Genomic DNA, 17,056 nt, shown 5'->3' with positions numbered 1-17,056 from the left:
TGTAAGACTCCGTCCCTTTTTAGAAGAAGAATATTAAATATGTAAATAATGTAGTATAGATAGTTTTGATCCAAAAAACTAATTAATATGTGGTAAATAAATAATAATCTGAACAAAAAAAAAATATATATATATATATCAAAATTATGAAATAAAGTCAAAAAAGATTATGAAAAAAAATTATTTTAACTCAATGCAATTTTTGAGCCTAAAATACAGCAAAAAGGAATTTACGAAACTGTAGCTAAACCAGTAATAGATAGTGTAATTTAAGGTTTTAACGGTACAATATTTGCATATGGATAAACAGGAACAGGAAAAACCTATACAATGTTAGGAAATACAAAACAGATCAAAAAGGAATAATACCAAGAGGACTAGAAGACATATTTTAAAAAATAGAGTATGATAATTAATTTTCATATTCTATATAAATAGGATGCATATAAATATATATGGAAATGTTATAAGATTTATTAAATCCGGAAAATCAGTAAATTAGAATTAGAGAATCTCCAGAAAATGGAGTTTTTATAACAGGAATAGATTGGATAATAGTTAAAACGCCGTAAGAAGCGCTACAATTAATCGAATATACTGAAAAAAATCGTTCAGTAGCATTTACAGTGTAAAAATATTTAAATTATAAAAAAACAATATGAAAAAAAAAAAGATTAAATGCATGCTCAAGCAGAAGTCATTTAGTTTTAATGGTTTAAATATAAAAACGAAAAAAACAAATAATTATAGATTTAACATAATAATAATATTATTATTAATAATCAAAAATAATAATAATAATAATAACAATAATAATAATAATATTAATAATAATAAAATAATAATTAATTAATTACTAATAATGCTGGTTGCACAAGTAATTCTATAGTATAATATAATTCCAGCTCTTTTAATATTCCTCTTAGTGATGAAAATTTTGTTAATGATCAGTAATTAATAACGTCAATTTTATGTATGGTAGATTTAGCAGGATCTGAAAGAATAAAAAAATCAAAATCCACAGGAGAAAGATTAGACGAGGCCAAAGCCATAAATAGCAGTTTAAGTGCTTTGGGAAAATGTATATAAGCCTTAAGTGATAATAAATGTATTTTTATTCCTTTTAGAGAATCCAAACTTACAAGATTATTATAAGATTCATTAGGTGGAAATTCGAAAACAAGTTTAATTGTTACTATAGGGCCTTCCATTAAATATTTTGATGAGACTATTTCTTCACTTTCTTTTGGATAAAGGGCTATGAAAGTAACTAATAAGCCTGTGGTGAATAAATATAAGGACTATTATATACTTTCAGTATAGTTATAACAGGAAATTGATGAAAAAGATGATTAGATATATTAATTGGATATTAATAATAAAAAATTATTAAGTTAAATTAAAGAATTGTAAAAGGAAATGCTTTAGGCTTAAGAAAATTCCCAAAATAAGGGCGAACTGAGCTGGGTTGGAAATAAGTATAAGGAATTATTATAAAAAACAGAAAACGAATATAAATAATTTTTAGGTGAAGTAGATAAAACTTTAGTTGAATAAGAAGATGAGATCGATAAATTAAAAAATGAGAATTAAAAACTAATTTAGAGTATTGAATAATATGTGAAATATATAGAGTAGATTAATGAAAATTGTAAAGAAAAAAATAAACAGATTCAAAATTTATAAAATCAGTTTAAAAATAGTGAAAGTGAAAAGGAAAAAACTGAAAAAGAGATTTTAGAAATGCAAGGATAAATTTAAGTTTTGGAAAAAAAATAAAAAGAAAGAGAAGATAATTTTATTAAATAAATAAACGAATTAGAAATGAAATGTGAAAAATTGTCAAATGAAAATTAATAAATGTAAAATTAAAGTTAGGAAGGAGGATAAAATTTAATTATTAATTAATTAGAAATTAAAATTGATGAGCTTATTTAATTTAGTTAAAATTAATGTTTTTAGTTTGAAAATTAAATAAGTTAATTTAAAATTGATCTAGAGGAAAAAAAAATGGTTTGTGAAAATTTAAATTAAACTTTGGAAAATAAAAATAAGGAAATTTAAGAATTTTTATTCTAATAAAATAATTTTAAAAATACTTAAGAAGAATAATAGGTACTTGTTTAATAATTAAAAGATGACATTTTTATTAAAGAAAATCAATTGAAGGAAGTTTTTTAGTAGATTGATTTAAAAAGTTAGTTAAATGATAAAGTTATAGCTTAAAATAAAATTTTGGATTAAAAAAATAAAGAATTTGAATTACAATCTTTAGAAATTTAATATAAAAATAATTAGTTTTAGTCTATTTGTGAATAATTTGAATAATTAAAGGCTGAATTTTAATAATAAAGTGAAGTAATATGTATTAAAAATAAACAATTTGAATAAATAAGTTAAGAATTATAATAAAAAAATGATGAATTTTAATTAATAAATGATGAATTGGGTTTAAAAAATATATAAATAGAAGAAAAAAATAATTTATTACAAAAAATAAATATATAAGTAGAAGAAAAAGTAAATGCAATATAAAAACTGTAAAATTAAATTGATGAATAAATTGAATAAAATAATTATTTTAAAGATAAGAATTAATATTTAGAAGGTCAAATATAAATATACATACAAGAATTATAAAAATAAACAGAATAAAATTAAATCAAAATAGAACTATTAAATTAAGAAAAGGAAAATATTTAAGATAAATGTGAAAAAGATATAAAAAAATATGAATAAGAGATTGAAAAAAAAGAAAATGAAATAACAAATTTTGAATAAGAAATTTAAAAAATAAAATAATAATAAAAAAAAATTCTATAAGAAAAATAAGAAATTTAAAAGGAAAAAGTAGAAATTTTTAAAGAAAAAGAAGAAATAATTTAAAAATATGAGGATATATTAAATAAAATAACATTAGAAAAAGAAGAATTAATTTAATAAATAAAAAAGAAAAAGAAGAATTAATTTAATAAATAAAATAAGAAAAAGAACAAATAATCATATAAATAGAATAATAAAAAGAAGAAAAAATCATATAAATAGAGTTAGAAAAAGAATAAAAAATATAATAATTAGAAATAAAAAATTAAGAAAATAATAAAACAATAGAAACATTAATAGAAAAATATAATAATTAAAAACAAGAACATGATGAAGAAAAGAAAATTTTACAAGAAAAAATTTAAAATTTATAAGAAAATAAATAATAACTAGTCCATTAATTAAATCAATTATAAATTGACATATAACAAAATATAATTTTAATTTAAGAATAATAATAATAATTATCAGTTTTGATTATTTAAAAATTATTCAGAAAAATCTAAACTAAATAAATTATAAAGTCTTATATAAATCAAATAATTTTGCTCAAAAATCAAATCAATGAAAAAATAAATTTAAATGATTTAAAAAATAGAGAAATTTAGGAAATTAGAAATCTTATGAATACCAAACTTTTTAATTTTAATCAATAATTTGAAGATTTATAAAAAAATCTTTAATAAAAAGAAAATTTTTGCGAGGAGTTAAATTCTCTTTTGGAAGAAAAAAATAAATCTTTAGAAGATTTGATTTATAAATAAAACAACTTAGAGTAATAATATTAAAAGTAAACAGAAATAGTTAATTAAAATAGAACTTATATAGAAAAATATAAAGAATTGATAAAAAATAATGAATAATATTTAAATTCTTAAAAAATATAAATAATGTATTTGAAAAAATCAAAATAAGTATAAATAAGGAAAAAGTAATAATTAGAAGGAGAAATAGAAATTTTAGAAGACACGATAAAGCTTAAAAAAAGTGCATTTACAATATAGAATTTGTTAAAAAAAATTAGATTTAAAAGAGAAAAAGACAAAAGTTAAAAAATAATTAAAAATTTAGAAAATAATAATAATTAATTATTAAACGATATAGAATAATTAAAAATATAAGAAACTAATCTTAGAAAAACATTAAAAGAATAAGATGAATAAAGCAAAAAATAATATGAATTAATTGAAAGGAAGTTTTTAGAAATATAAGTATTATAATTCTTTTATATTTTTTTTTTTATAATTAATTTTTATTAATAGAGAGAAAAATAATTAATTACTGAAAATTATGATAGAACTCTTTAGATTATAAATAAAGATAAAGATTTATTATTAGAATATTAATCTTAAATTGAAACGAATAAATTATATGATAAATCAGCAAGGATATTATAAAATTATTATAAAGAAAAAATTAGGAAATAAGAAAGAGAAGTATTTTTTTATAGAATTTTATAATTAAATAAAATATTTTTTTTTAATAAATTTTTAATAATTTTTTTAAAAAAAGAGACTAAAAAAAGAAAAAGATAATCTGAATTAAATTTTAAAAATGCATTCGACATAAACAGGATAATATCTATTAAATTAATCATTAAAAGGAATAAATTAAATATTTTCAACTTTAATTTATAGTTTTACATAAAATTAATGAATTATAAATCAAAATCATTAATATAAAAAAATAAAATATATGTATATAATTAATAAATAAATATATATTATATATTTATATATATATATATATATATATATAATTTTATATAAATATAAATAAATAGATTATTTAAATTATCAATATATTTAATTTTATATAATTAATTATATCTATTTTATTTAATAAAAATCTACTAAAATATTATTATCTAAATAATTTTTTTTTAAAATTTTTATTCGCAACTCTTACTTTATATAGTGTTATTTTTTAATTTTATATGTAAATTATTTTATAATAAATTTATTATTTTAAAGAAGATACATATATTTTATTTTTTTATTATATTTAACCATATTTTACATCACTTTATTGATTGCACTCGAAATTCTTTAACTTTGCTTTCATATTTCAATTTATTTAATCTAACATTATTATAATAAAGTTTTCTTTTTTACTTAAATTATATAATTTAACATTATAGGGAATTTTTATGAATATATTACCTAAATAAATATTTCAACTTAATCTATTCATCGAATTTCAACTTTAATATTTAATTTCATTTACTTTATAAATTATCAAAATCCCTTAAATTTATTCGAAAAATATTTTTTTTTATGTTCATTGAAAATACATTTTGAAGCTTTTGAAGTAAAACTTAAATCTCCATATTAAATGAAAATATTTAGTAAATTTTTAATCTTTCGAAAACTATTGTTACAAAGTATATTTTTCATCGTTATTAATTTCTGTATCTTGAATCTAATTAACATTAATTAAATCACCTAAATCATCTAACAATTATTAGAATCTATTTTTTAAACAATTATATCATCCTTGGGTAAATTATTGAATATAAACTTCATTAAAAAGCTTAAAAATAATAAGCAAATTATTTATATATTTTCATTTAATGATTATTTTATAAAGCTTTCAATAAATCTACTGTGTATAAAAAGATACTGGTCATGAATTGCGATTAAACTAGGTTTTACGTAATCCATAAAGATCAAAAAAACGTAATCATATTCACATGATTTTAGTAATCTTTTTTTCCAATTTTTTCTTCAGCAATATTATTACCATATATTACAGCAAAATAATTTTTTGTTTATTTAAAAAAATTATTTATATCTTAATTATTAAATTAGAAGAAATAAAAAAAAAGAAAGAAACTTAATATTTTATGGAATACTTTTAGAAATATATCATTTTAAAAAATTATTTATACAAATAAATATTTACTTTTAATTTTTTATTTATTAGATAAAAAAAATTTTAAAGTGAATTATAAAATGTTATCACCATATTTATTAGTAATAAAATATAAAAAATTAAATTATAATATATTAATGTAAATTAATTTTTAATTTCTAATTTTTTCTTATACTTATACAATTATTGTTTTTTAAAGTTTTGTGTATAAATTATCAAATATAATTTCTTTATAATTTTTTTTAAAAACAAATATTATCTTTTAACAAATAATTTATAAATGCCTGTTTTATTAATAATTTTTTTTATATTTATAAAGAGTTATATAAATGATAAACATTATTTTTAATATATAAATTTAATTTTGTTTTTAATTATTTAATTTTAGTAAATAAAGTTAAGTATATATTTAAAAATTTAATAGTTTATTATTTTATTTTTAACTAAAAATGAAATGAATTAATAATAAAAGATCAATTTTAAATAATATCAATAATTTAAATTCTTTAAAAATATTTATTGTAAAATAAATATGTATTTCTTTAAAATTAATATAAATAATACAATTTTCTATGTTTAAAAGTTTTTATTTTTTAATTTTATTTAATATTAACATTTAAATATTCAAATATAAGTGAATATTTATAATAAATAATTTTATTAAAATTTATAAATTATAATAACATATATTTTAATATTTTTAAATTAATATAACTTAATATTTCAATCATCATTTTATTAGTAATCTCTTTTATAGTTACATCCTTTTAAAAATTATTTATATATTTAATTTTTTTTAATTATTTATTATATACCTGAAATGCAAGCATTTAAACAGTTTACCGGATCTGAAGGAGCTCTTGCGAAGATTTTTGACCAAGCTAATGATAAATATATAAAAGTATGAAAAAAAAAAAATTATATAATTATTACTTCCTAATTTAGTATTACTATCATCTTCTCCTAATTCATGTTTTATACATAAATTATTACATGTAACATCTTTACAAGCTTTTCTAATAATTAATATTGTTTTATTATTATTAATAAATTATTTGTATGTAAATTTAATAATTGCTATGTAATAATAATAATATAGATTTTCTTTACATATTTTCTTCTTCAGAACTACATCCCTTTTTACAAAAAGACCTACCTGCATCCCATGCTTAAAATTTATTATTGCAAATTTAAATACAATTATTACTCATAGAAAATATATATTTGGAAATTAAAAATTAATAATATATTTTATTTATAATTATTTAGAGAGAATAAATTATTTTTAATTTACTTATTTTTTAAAAAATAATCAAATATCAAAATAAAAATTAAAAAAAAAAATAATAATAAATATAATAAAAATATAATTAGAATTTATAAATGGAAATAATATTAAATGCTGTTTTAAGAACAGAAAAAGATAATAATCAATTTTTTTTAAAATTACATAATTTCTAATATTTTATTATATAATTCATTATAATATTTGATTATAATTTTAAATTATTGATTATGTTAAAGTCTATTAATATAAACATATATAAAGTATTTTATAATATTAATAAAAAAAACATATATATAATTTTGTATAAATAAATAATTTAAAACAAGCAAACAAAATATTCAATTTAAACTATATATATTAATAGTAATTTAAATATTATTATTTTTAAAAATATAGATTCAAAAAAAAAAAATTATAAAAACATATTATTTATACATAAAAATATATATATTAATATGAACAATTAAAAATACAATTCTTATAATAAAGAAAATTCAATTTTTTAAAGAATATAAAATTCATTAAAGTTTTTTTTATTTTAAGTTATTTACTAAGTCTTATGTGAAGAAGAAATTTCATTTTTTACTGCCACATTCTTATCAATAATTGAATTTTTTTAAATAATAAATTTCTCATTTACATCAATAAATAAATAATTGTGGAATTCAAATACTGTTACAGATATATTAGAAGCAGTTTTAAATAGGACATTATTATTTACATATGTAAAAAATTTAGATTGGTTAATATATATAATAATATTTTACTTAATAGTATTTTTAATATTGATATTTATATCTTTAATATATTACATAAGTCAATAAAATAGAAACAAAATGCATTTTTAATGGCTTATAACAATTTTAAAATATCAAATACTATATACAACAACAATTCTCTATATACCAATAATTGATTATTTATTAAATATTTTTAAATGCTATGAATTGAAAAATGATAATTCAAAGAAACAATATCATAAGTATTTCATTGAAATCGAATGTTGGACTGGAATTCATATTTTTCATTGTTTTATTGGCACTTTTTTTTCTTTAATTTTATTTTTTTTATTATTAAAAATAGTAAATTTTTTTTCTTCTATATATTTATACATTTACAAAACAGGTATTAATTTATTTCGACGGAAGATTAGATACTTAAGATCCTACAGCAAGATAAAACGGATATTTTAATTATAATTTAACTATATATAAGACAATATTAGTTCTATTATTTATATTTTTAGACACCTCCGAATTTTCCTATATAATAATAGTTATAATATTATCTGGATCAGTCATAATATTTCAGCAACTTTATTTTAACAATCCTTTTAAAAATATTTTATATTAAAAAATATGGAATATTTTAATATCTTTAAATATCTGGACATCGATAAATTTAGTAATTTGTATTTTATTAGAAGGTAGATTTTTTGAAGGAACAGTAGTTATATGGATAATTGGTTTACCATGCATAATAATATATATAAGTATCCAAAGAGACGAAAACATAGATTTTTTAATTGGAAACGTAAATAAATATTCAACAGGACGAGAATTATTATAATAGGTTAGAACATTATTAAAATTAATCGAAGAATATACTATTAGCGAAGAAAATACGATTATTTTAGATGGATATTTCGAAATTCATAAATAAAATTGTTAAAAAAAAGACTGTCCGATTTTATAGAAAAACAGTAATTAGAAAATTCAAAGAATCGTGAAATAAATTTAAGTAAATAATATGAATATTAGAAAGGAAAAATAGGCCATTTTAATTTATTTAGTTTATTAAATGTTAAATGAAGGAATTAATATGTTCCCAAATAATATTAATATTAAAATTTAATTCGTTTATTTATTAATCGAAAAAATGAAGTTTAATTAAATTGCATTACATGAACTTTTAAATGCCGAAGAGCATTTTCCTTCTTTTGATATTTAGTTTATTATTTTTATGTTAAAAATTACTATTGAAGATGAAATTATTAAATAGAATAAAAAAATAAAAAAACTCAATTAATAATAATCAAAATTAAGAAATCGGAGCATTAGATATTATTAATGAAATGAGATATTAAGAAGTCTTCTTTAAATTGAAAATTAATATCGATCTTTCTAGCGAAGCTCATTTGGATTTCTGGACTTAATTAATTGAGGAAGCTCCTGATTTGTAAAAAGTATATTTAATTGGAAGGAAAATATACAAATACAAAATTAAAGTATAAGAAAATTGGAATAAGTTGAGTAAAATATGTAATAAAAGATCAAAAAGTATCATTCTATATGCTAATTATTTAATGGATATCCTCTATGATAATCACTAAGGCTAATAGTTATTAAACTAAGTAAATTTTATCAACTAAATTGATAAAAGTAATATAAAAAACATAAATACTTAAGAAAAAAATAGCGATTCCCAACCCATCATAATCATCTCCCTAGAAACCGATAAACTAGGTTTAATTATTAATACAAACTTGAGTTCTTGTGCGTTTTTTGGATATACGAAAACTGAACTTATAAACAAGAAACTAAATACATTAATGCCATCTTTATATAGTAATTTTCATGATTCTTTTTTAGAAAATTATCTTAATAATAACGAGTTGACTACTTTAAAAGATGAGCGGTATTTTTTTACTTTTCGTAAAAAAAAAAAACATATATTAATTTATTTAATATTATATTATTTTTATTAAAGGATTTTTAATATATAAATAAATAATATAAAATAATTAATTTAATATTTATTATTCATATATTTATTTTTAAAAATAAATATATATCATATTATTATTATTTTTTTAGTTAATTTTTTATAAATAAAAATCCTTTATTTAAAATACATTTAAAGATATAAAATAATATTTATTTATTCTATAATTTTTTTTTTTAAAATAAAATAAAAATTATTTTTAAAAAATAGATAAAAGTACATATATAATTCCAGCATATTTAAATGTAAAAGCTTTCGAATCTTTAACAAATGGTTAATAAATGATCGGTTAATTTCGTTAAGACAGGTCTTTAAAAAATGTTTGCTATTTTCTCGTAAATGAATCTGGGATAATTACCAGTATAACCCCTACATGTATTTCTTATTTAAGTATAGATTATAAGCAAATGTAATAAAAAGAAAACATTTTGGATGTTATATTACCTAATTTATGGAGAAATAAAAATGAATATATGATTAAATAGGGACATGTTTTTAATTTTAAGCCTCATTAAAATTTCGGAGGTATTCCAGGTTTTAAAAATGGTATATAATAATTTATTACGTTTAAAGCGAGTATTTAGGAAATTATAGTTTTGAAAGATTAACTTTTAGGTTATATTGTTAAATTGGAAATGGATAAATCAAAAATAAAAACAAATTAAAATAATGATGCTTGCATAAAAAATCATTAAAATTCAAAGAATCAATATATGTTTTAGTTTTAGATACAAAATTCTATTTTTTTAGGGGAATTTGTAATATAAAACTATTAAGATTAAGAAAGTAATAATAATTTGGAATTTAAAACTAACAAATTAAATACTTAGACAGTACTATCAATTTCTAATTAATAATTATAAACTGAGGAATTATAAAATTAAAGCATTCTTCCTTTTTAAAAAAATTAAGATATTTAAGAAGAAGTAGAATAATAATTATATTTTAAAAATTCTAATATAAAGCCAACTTTATTTCATAAAATATGTTGAAATTGAAAAAAAATAAATATATATATATATATATATATATATATATATATATATATATATATATTTTATATATATTCATATTGTATAATTATAAATATTTTTGTTTAATTTATTTTTATTTAATAAAAAAAAGGTCAATAAAGAAATTATGCAATTCCTTTTTTATTCGACAAAGGTATAAGAACAATGCGATTATATAAAAACAGATTATCTGATATATCCTAGTTTAAAGACTCTGATGATGAGAATTCAGATAATAATGAAGAGGAATATGAATACAATAGCACATATAAAAACGGGATGCATTTTAATGAGGAAAACATGAAATTAAATAAAAATTTAGAAGATAATTTTTACCAAAAATAGAAAATTAACGATATCATAAATACTCCAATAATTTCTGTAGCAATAAAATTTTTAAATATTCTTATAAAAATTCTTCTTTTTATATTATTATCACTTTCAATTATTGAATATATCATTGTATTAAATCAATTAGATTATATAAAAAAATTCATTTAATTAATAAATTACTCTAATAAAAGACTAGCCGATTTAAATTATGTAGAAGGCAATATAAGGGACTTAGTATTGTTAAATATGGGACTTTATACAGAAAATGAAATAGGGAAAGAGTCAAAAATAAAGGAAGAAATAAAAAAAAAAATCGAGAATATTGACAAAATGACAAGTTTTTTACAATTAAATACAGATAATTATATTTCGGGTGATTTTTTCAATATTCTACATGAAAATAACATCAAAATGTATTTAAATTAGAATCAATATGAGTTTAGGGATATAAATGACTCCACCTAATAAATGATCGCAAATGCACTTTTTATTGCTAATAATAAACTTGAAAATATAAAAAGTGATAATAAAGACGTGTTCTTTTTTACATTTAATATTTTTAACTTTTATCAAATTTAATTATAGAAAAGTAACTTTTATTATATAAGGGAATTAATGTTTATCGTCATGGATAAAAATAATATTCTTTTTATTATTTTAATATTGACACCTGTATTTATTATTATTGATTTATTACTTTTTTTGCCTGTTCTTATTTATGCAAATAAATAAAGTATGTAAATTATTTACCTTTTTTTGGAAATTCCTAATAATTAAATATAAGTATTTTTTTATTTAATATTTAAATTATTTATATAAATATTTTTAAAAAATAGCATTTATAATTATAATGCTAAAATTTCATATTTTAAATAAGAGTAGATGATAATAATGAAGATATTTAAAGTGTTTAATCATTTAAAGATTTAGACTATTTAAAAGAATAAAATAATTAATAAAGCATATAATTAAGTGAAGAAGGAATTTAGAAAAAGAAAAAAAAAAAATTTGTTAATATTGTAAAAAAAAATATATTTATATATAAATTTAAATTATAACTAGATAAAAGATAATAGTTATTAAATAACAATATAAATTTTAATTGGGATAATCATTTTTGAAGTATATTTTATAGCAAATTATTTTTTGACATAGAATTTATTTAAAAATATTTATTAATATATTCCTGAAATGAACTATACAATGTACGCTGAATCACTATATTCATTTACTGATAATGTTTAAAGGAGAATTTTTATAGATCCAAAAGCCCATACATTAGATAAAGATTCAATATAAGTATGTTTATAAAACATAAGAGATTTATTTAAATTAGATTCAGATATATTATATGAACATTCATAAAACATAAATATTCACAGCCAATAGTATAATGCAGAGTTTGTATAAATAATGATATAGAGTATATGTCCTTATTTAAAGGAAAATAATATAGTAAATAATATTGAAGAATGTAATAATTTTGCAAATGGAACTATAAAATCGGGGATGAGTGTTGCCTTTATTAGATATTTTGAAAATATTAGACAATTATTAACATATTATTAATAAATATAGGAAAACAATATTTCATTTTTTCCTAAAGATTTTATTTTTAAAAATTTATTCAATGAAAAAAATAAAAACTTTGCTTTAAATTTGTTAAGACTTCCTATTGCTGAAGAAATTAAATAAATGTAAAATGTTTATATTTAAAATGCTTTAAGAAAACTTGTTTTGGCTTTTTAAACTTCTATAGAAAATCAAGTTAATGAATAAGCTTAAATTAAATTTATATTATTTTTGATTTTCATTTTTTTAATTTTTTTATTTTACTTCTTCTTTTGGTACCCTATTTAATATTTTTTGACTGATGAAATCTTTAAAACAAGGTCTTTATTAACTGCTATTCCTCTATAAATAATCAAAAAAGTGAAGCCGATTTTGTTTTATATATAATATTTGTATTAAATTTAATAGGAGTAGTAAAAAAAGGAATAGTTGAAAAATAAATAATTTGAATTTTAAATATGATAAAAAAATAAATTAAAAAATAACATTTTATAAATTTTGTTGGTGAAAAATAAAAATTTAATAACTATTATTTTTAAAAAATATTTACTTAATATTAAAATTAAAACTTCTCTTATATTAAAAATTAAAAGACATTTGTTCATATATGGTAAATATGTATGTAATATTTTATTCATTTTTTCTTTTTTTAAGAAGATGAAACATTTTAATATTATTTTTTAGGAAATAACTTTAAATTTTCAGTCTAAATATTATTATTAGTATTTAAATTATTATTTGTATTTAAATTGATATTATTATCTTTAATATTTATATAATTAAGGTTATTAATATTACTATTATTAATAGTAGTAGTATTATTAATATTGCTATTATTTTATTATTATTGTATTTGTTATTAGTACTACGCATTATCATTTTAATCTTCATTTGAATAATCTGAATCTTCATCATCACTAATAAAATTTGATTTTTATTTTAAAATAAAAAAATAAAAATATACCTATTTTGTTATTTATCTCCATCTTTTTTATTATCATTTTTAAGTATCATTTATTCAATTTCCTCTTATACTTTTTATACCTTTAATTATTCAGGTTCGAAACAATCAATAATAGATAAACAGAAACTTTAAGCAATTTCTTTATATATATCTTAATTAAAATGAAAATACTCATACTTTCCTATATCTGCACCACAAAAAGAAATTTCTAAGGTATAACAATTTTAAATATTGAATTCTTTCCACAAAGCAATCTATAGTTTATATATAAATAAAAACAAAAATTAATATAAATAAAACCCTAGCAGATCCTTCTCTATCTTTTTAAATTTAAAATGAACAATCTTTAAAAGAGAAAACATTACAATTATTTCTCATTAAAAGTGGGAAAATTTATTCTTTTTTATTTAGATCTTTACCCGCACAACCATACATAAAAATATTTTTATTTCTAGAATGTCCATGGAAATCGCAATAAAGTAAAACATCCCTTTCTTCTTTAAATTATTTTAATAACTGTTTTGTGCCAAGGATAGTAGGATTTAATTTTTTAGAAGGGTCTTAATATTATCTATTTAAATCTACTCCGGCCAACCCACACCTGTAATTTCCATTAAGAACTCCATCTACATTTAACATTGGAATAATTTTAAAATAGAAATTTTCTCTCAAAACCCTTGCAACAGGAGAATTCCCTAGTAAAAAATCTATCACGTATTCGATTACATAACTAGCCATAGTTTCACCTGGATGAACTCTACTAGTTAACATTATTCCTTTTTTATCTTTTTAATTATTAAAGTCTCCTATAATTAAATAATCACAACTATAAAAATAAATAAACCAAAATTTATACATATGTATATAATATAAATACTTATTTCCAGCTATAGTTTAACACATATTTTTCCTTTTAACCCTATGCTTTTTAACTGGATCATTTTCTATAAGTCTAATATATCTACATAACTAACTATATGTATAAGGATAGCAATGTGCAAAATAAACACAATCATTATCATACGCAAATTTAACTGCAAAAGTTAAAGTGTAATAAAAACCAGCATTTTTTCTTTTCATATTATTTTGATAATAACATACATCGTGTCCATCTCTATACCAACCAAGTTTTTTTATTTTTGCTTTCTTTTAAGAATACATTAAAGGTTTCATTCCTGAATTATATAATGAATCAGGTTTCATCATATTTATTATATTAAATCTATATACGATGTTTTTTCTTGTATTACTCACAGAGAAATAAAACCATTAAGTATGTCCTGTAGTAAAATAATCAGGCTTTAAAATTAAATTATACTCATAATCGCATATTTAGATTGCCCTCCTTAAATTACCAGACTCAAAACGAGATTCAAATACTAAAGTTATGTCTTCTTAAGATTATGGAATGTAAAAAGGTAAAACATCCATATCATATTTTTATGGATCAATATCCTTTTTTAAAAAAAATTATTTTTTAAATATGTATATATGAATTACTTTCGTATATAGACTTTAATCACCACAATCATAAACAACTCTATTTATTAAAGAATCGGCAAAACAAATACGCTCAATTTCTCGGCGTAATGATTCTTCTAAAATTGTCTGTTAAGGAGTATACATAGGTTCAAATAATTCCGAATTTATTATAAATTCTGGACTTTGAGGAAGTAAAACAAATTCTGTCCCTTTTTTTTTTTTTTTTTTTAAAAAAAAAAAATATACGTTTTTATTTGAGGTTCAGGAGGATATGCTGTTGGTTTAGGCGAGTTCTCACTTTTTATTTATTTTTTGTTTTTTAAAATTAAAAAAAATTAAATACATATTATATTAATATCAAAATATTTATTAAAATTTTTTGTTTTAAAATATTTATTAAATTTTTTTTTTTTTTTTAAAAAAAAAATAAATAAGATTTCTTTTTTAATATCGTTTTTATTTTTTAAATAAATATTTTTTATTACTTGCGGTTTAGCATATTTTTAATATCATTTTAATCTGGTTTTTTATATAAAAGTTTATTAATACCAAAAAATTCAGACTATATATATATATATATATATATATATATATATATATTTAATGGAAAATTGATATTTAAATTTTAATGAATACATTCTAACTTAGTTATAGTTCGTTATTATATTCTTTTTATGTTTAATTATTTAAGTTTGCATCTATTTCATTTAAACTTAATGAAATTAATTGTTCCTTTTTCTAATCTTCATCTTAATTTTCTTCTTCATAATCATCATCATCATTAATATCTTTTTTATTTATTTAATAAATAATTATATATTATAAATTTATTTATATTTATTGTATTCAAATTATTATTTTTGTAATTTTTTTTAATTAAATATAATTTTCTTTAATTTACTAGATTAATTATTTTTGCTAAATTCTTCACATAAATCAGCCATTTTATTAATAATAATTTTTTATTTTTTTTATTTTTATATATAATATTTTTTTAAAAAAAAAAAAATTGAAAATTTAAATATAAAGGTGCATATACTTACAAAAGATTAAAAAATTAAATAAATTATGATTATATTATTAAAAATTTATACAAAATATCAAAAAAAACTTAATTTAATACAATAATAATTTTATTTTTTTAAAAAAATCTAAAAAAAAAAAAAAAACTAAAATACACGTAATAAAATTTATATATAAAAAAAAAGAATAAATGTTAAAAGCTATTTTAATATGTACTTTTTATGGAATATCTTCAGGCTTTTTTTCAATATCTGTTAAATATCTATTCACAAATTATCCTTTTGTAAATGGAAGCAGTGTAATTTAATTTTTTATTTAAATAAGAAAGAAAATAAAATAAAACATATATATATATAGCTTCTATTAATTGAATAATTATTTAATTTTATTATGTGCTTTTTAATTGATTAAATGCATTTAAATAATAATGAGAAAATTTTAAAATTTAATAATATAATTTAAATAATAAACTAAAACAAATAGACATTAATTTTTTCAATTATTTATTTGACTAATATGTTTTTTGGATTAAATGCTTTATATTTTGTTCCAATACCAATGTAAAATAAATATTTTATTTTACAAAAAAATATTTATCAATTAAATAAAATAATTAAATAAATTAAAAAAAGATTTGTTTCATTCAGAAAAACAATTATATTTTTGTTTTTTAGTTAATTTATTTATAATTTCGACATTTAAAATGAATAAATATTAAATATATTCTATTTTCTCGATTACATTAGGTGCTTTTATAGCTGGAATATAATATTTTTCATTTAATATTAAAGGATTATTGTTCTGTATTTTAAATAATATATTTAGTGCATGCAGTTTATAATTAACAAGTTATCTAAATGTAAAACAAAACATGTCTGCATTTGGTAATATATATATATATATATATATATATATATATATATATATATTATTATTATTTTATTATTATTATATATTATT

General features: G+C 17.1%; 3 protein-coding genes across 3 annotated transcripts, besides 23 other annotated features; 2 read left to right on the top strand and 1 right to left on the bottom strand. All coding sequences in view use genetic code 6, as the record gives it.

The window, feature by feature from the left end:
- Positions 1–330: 330 nt before the first annotated feature.
- Positions 331–1,264, top strand: IMG5_024730 (hypothetical protein; the record flags this gene model as incomplete). The annotated part of the gene is made up of 2 exons (XM_004039326.1): positions 331–628; positions 879–1,264. 2 exons carry the CDS (start codon positions 331–333, stop codon positions 1,262–1,264), a joined length of 684 nt encoding a protein of 227 aa, XP_004039374.1.
- Positions 758–846: a microsatellite.
- A 1,136-nt stretch (positions 1,265–2,400) lies between the features above and the next one.
- Positions 2,401–2,447: a microsatellite.
- Positions 2,412–2,460: a microsatellite.
- Positions 2,454–2,520: a microsatellite.
- Positions 2,521–2,712: 192 nt separating this feature from the next.
- Positions 2,713–2,794: a microsatellite.
- A 27-nt stretch (positions 2,795–2,821) lies between these two features.
- Positions 2,822–2,879: a microsatellite.
- A 29-nt stretch (positions 2,880–2,908) lies between these two features.
- Positions 2,909–3,029: a microsatellite.
- Positions 3,030–3,063: 34 nt separating this feature from the next.
- Positions 3,064–3,103: a microsatellite.
- Positions 3,104–4,514: 1,411 nt separating this feature from the next.
- Positions 4,515–4,581: a microsatellite.
- A 1,629-nt stretch (positions 4,582–6,210) lies between these two features.
- Positions 6,211–6,252: a microsatellite.
- A 752-nt stretch (positions 6,253–7,004) lies between these two features.
- Positions 7,005–7,068: a microsatellite.
- Positions 7,069–7,155: 87 nt separating this feature from the next.
- Positions 7,156–7,197: a microsatellite.
- Positions 7,198–8,580: 1,383 nt separating this feature from the next.
- Positions 8,581–8,615: a microsatellite.
- A 354-nt stretch (positions 8,616–8,969) lies between these two features.
- IMG5_024720 (PAS domain S-box family protein) lies at positions 8,970–13,089 on the top strand (the record flags this gene model as incomplete). The annotated part of the gene is made up of 4 exons (XM_004039325.1): positions 8,970–9,639; positions 9,920–10,696; positions 10,877–11,933; positions 12,045–13,089. 4 exons carry the CDS (start codon positions 8,970–8,972, stop codon positions 13,087–13,089), a joined length of 3,549 nt encoding a protein of 1,182 aa, XP_004039373.1.
- Positions 9,700–9,733: a microsatellite.
- Positions 10,718–10,776: a microsatellite.
- A 172-nt stretch (positions 13,090–13,261) lies between the features above and the next one.
- Positions 13,262–15,861, bottom strand: IMG5_024710 (hypothetical protein; the record flags this gene model as incomplete). Its single annotated transcript, XM_004039324.1, has 7 exons — positions 15,710–15,861; positions 15,559–15,635; positions 15,092–15,370; positions 14,469–15,046; positions 13,892–14,417; positions 13,592–13,845; positions 13,262–13,544 (listed from the first exon to the last, which is right to left on the bottom strand). Exons 3-7 carry the CDS (start codon positions 15,215–15,217, stop codon positions 13,262–13,264), a joined length of 1,767 nt encoding a protein of 588 aa, XP_004039372.1. The 5' UTR covers positions 15,218–15,370; positions 15,559–15,635; positions 15,710–15,861.
- Positions 13,340–13,378: a microsatellite.
- Positions 13,371–13,409: a microsatellite.
- Positions 13,413–13,465: a microsatellite.
- Positions 15,433–15,486: a microsatellite.
- Positions 15,637–15,673: a microsatellite.
- Positions 15,862–15,865: 4 nt separating the features above from the next.
- Positions 15,866–15,911: a microsatellite.
- A 1,072-nt stretch (positions 15,912–16,983) lies between these two features.
- Positions 16,984–17,025: a microsatellite.
- Positions 17,023–17,056: a microsatellite.

The sequence above is a fragment of the Ichthyophthirius multifiliis genome, assembly GCF_000220395.1.
Source record: "Ichthyophthirius multifiliis unplaced genomic scaffold scaff_1120509249696, whole genome shotgun sequence".
In the NCBI taxonomy this organism is placed as follows: Eukaryota; Ciliophora; class Oligohymenophorea; order Hymenostomatida; genus Ichthyophthirius; species Ichthyophthirius multifiliis.
Note: the sequence above shows the minus strand (reverse complement) of the source record. Positions and strands in the feature narration are given on the sequence as shown.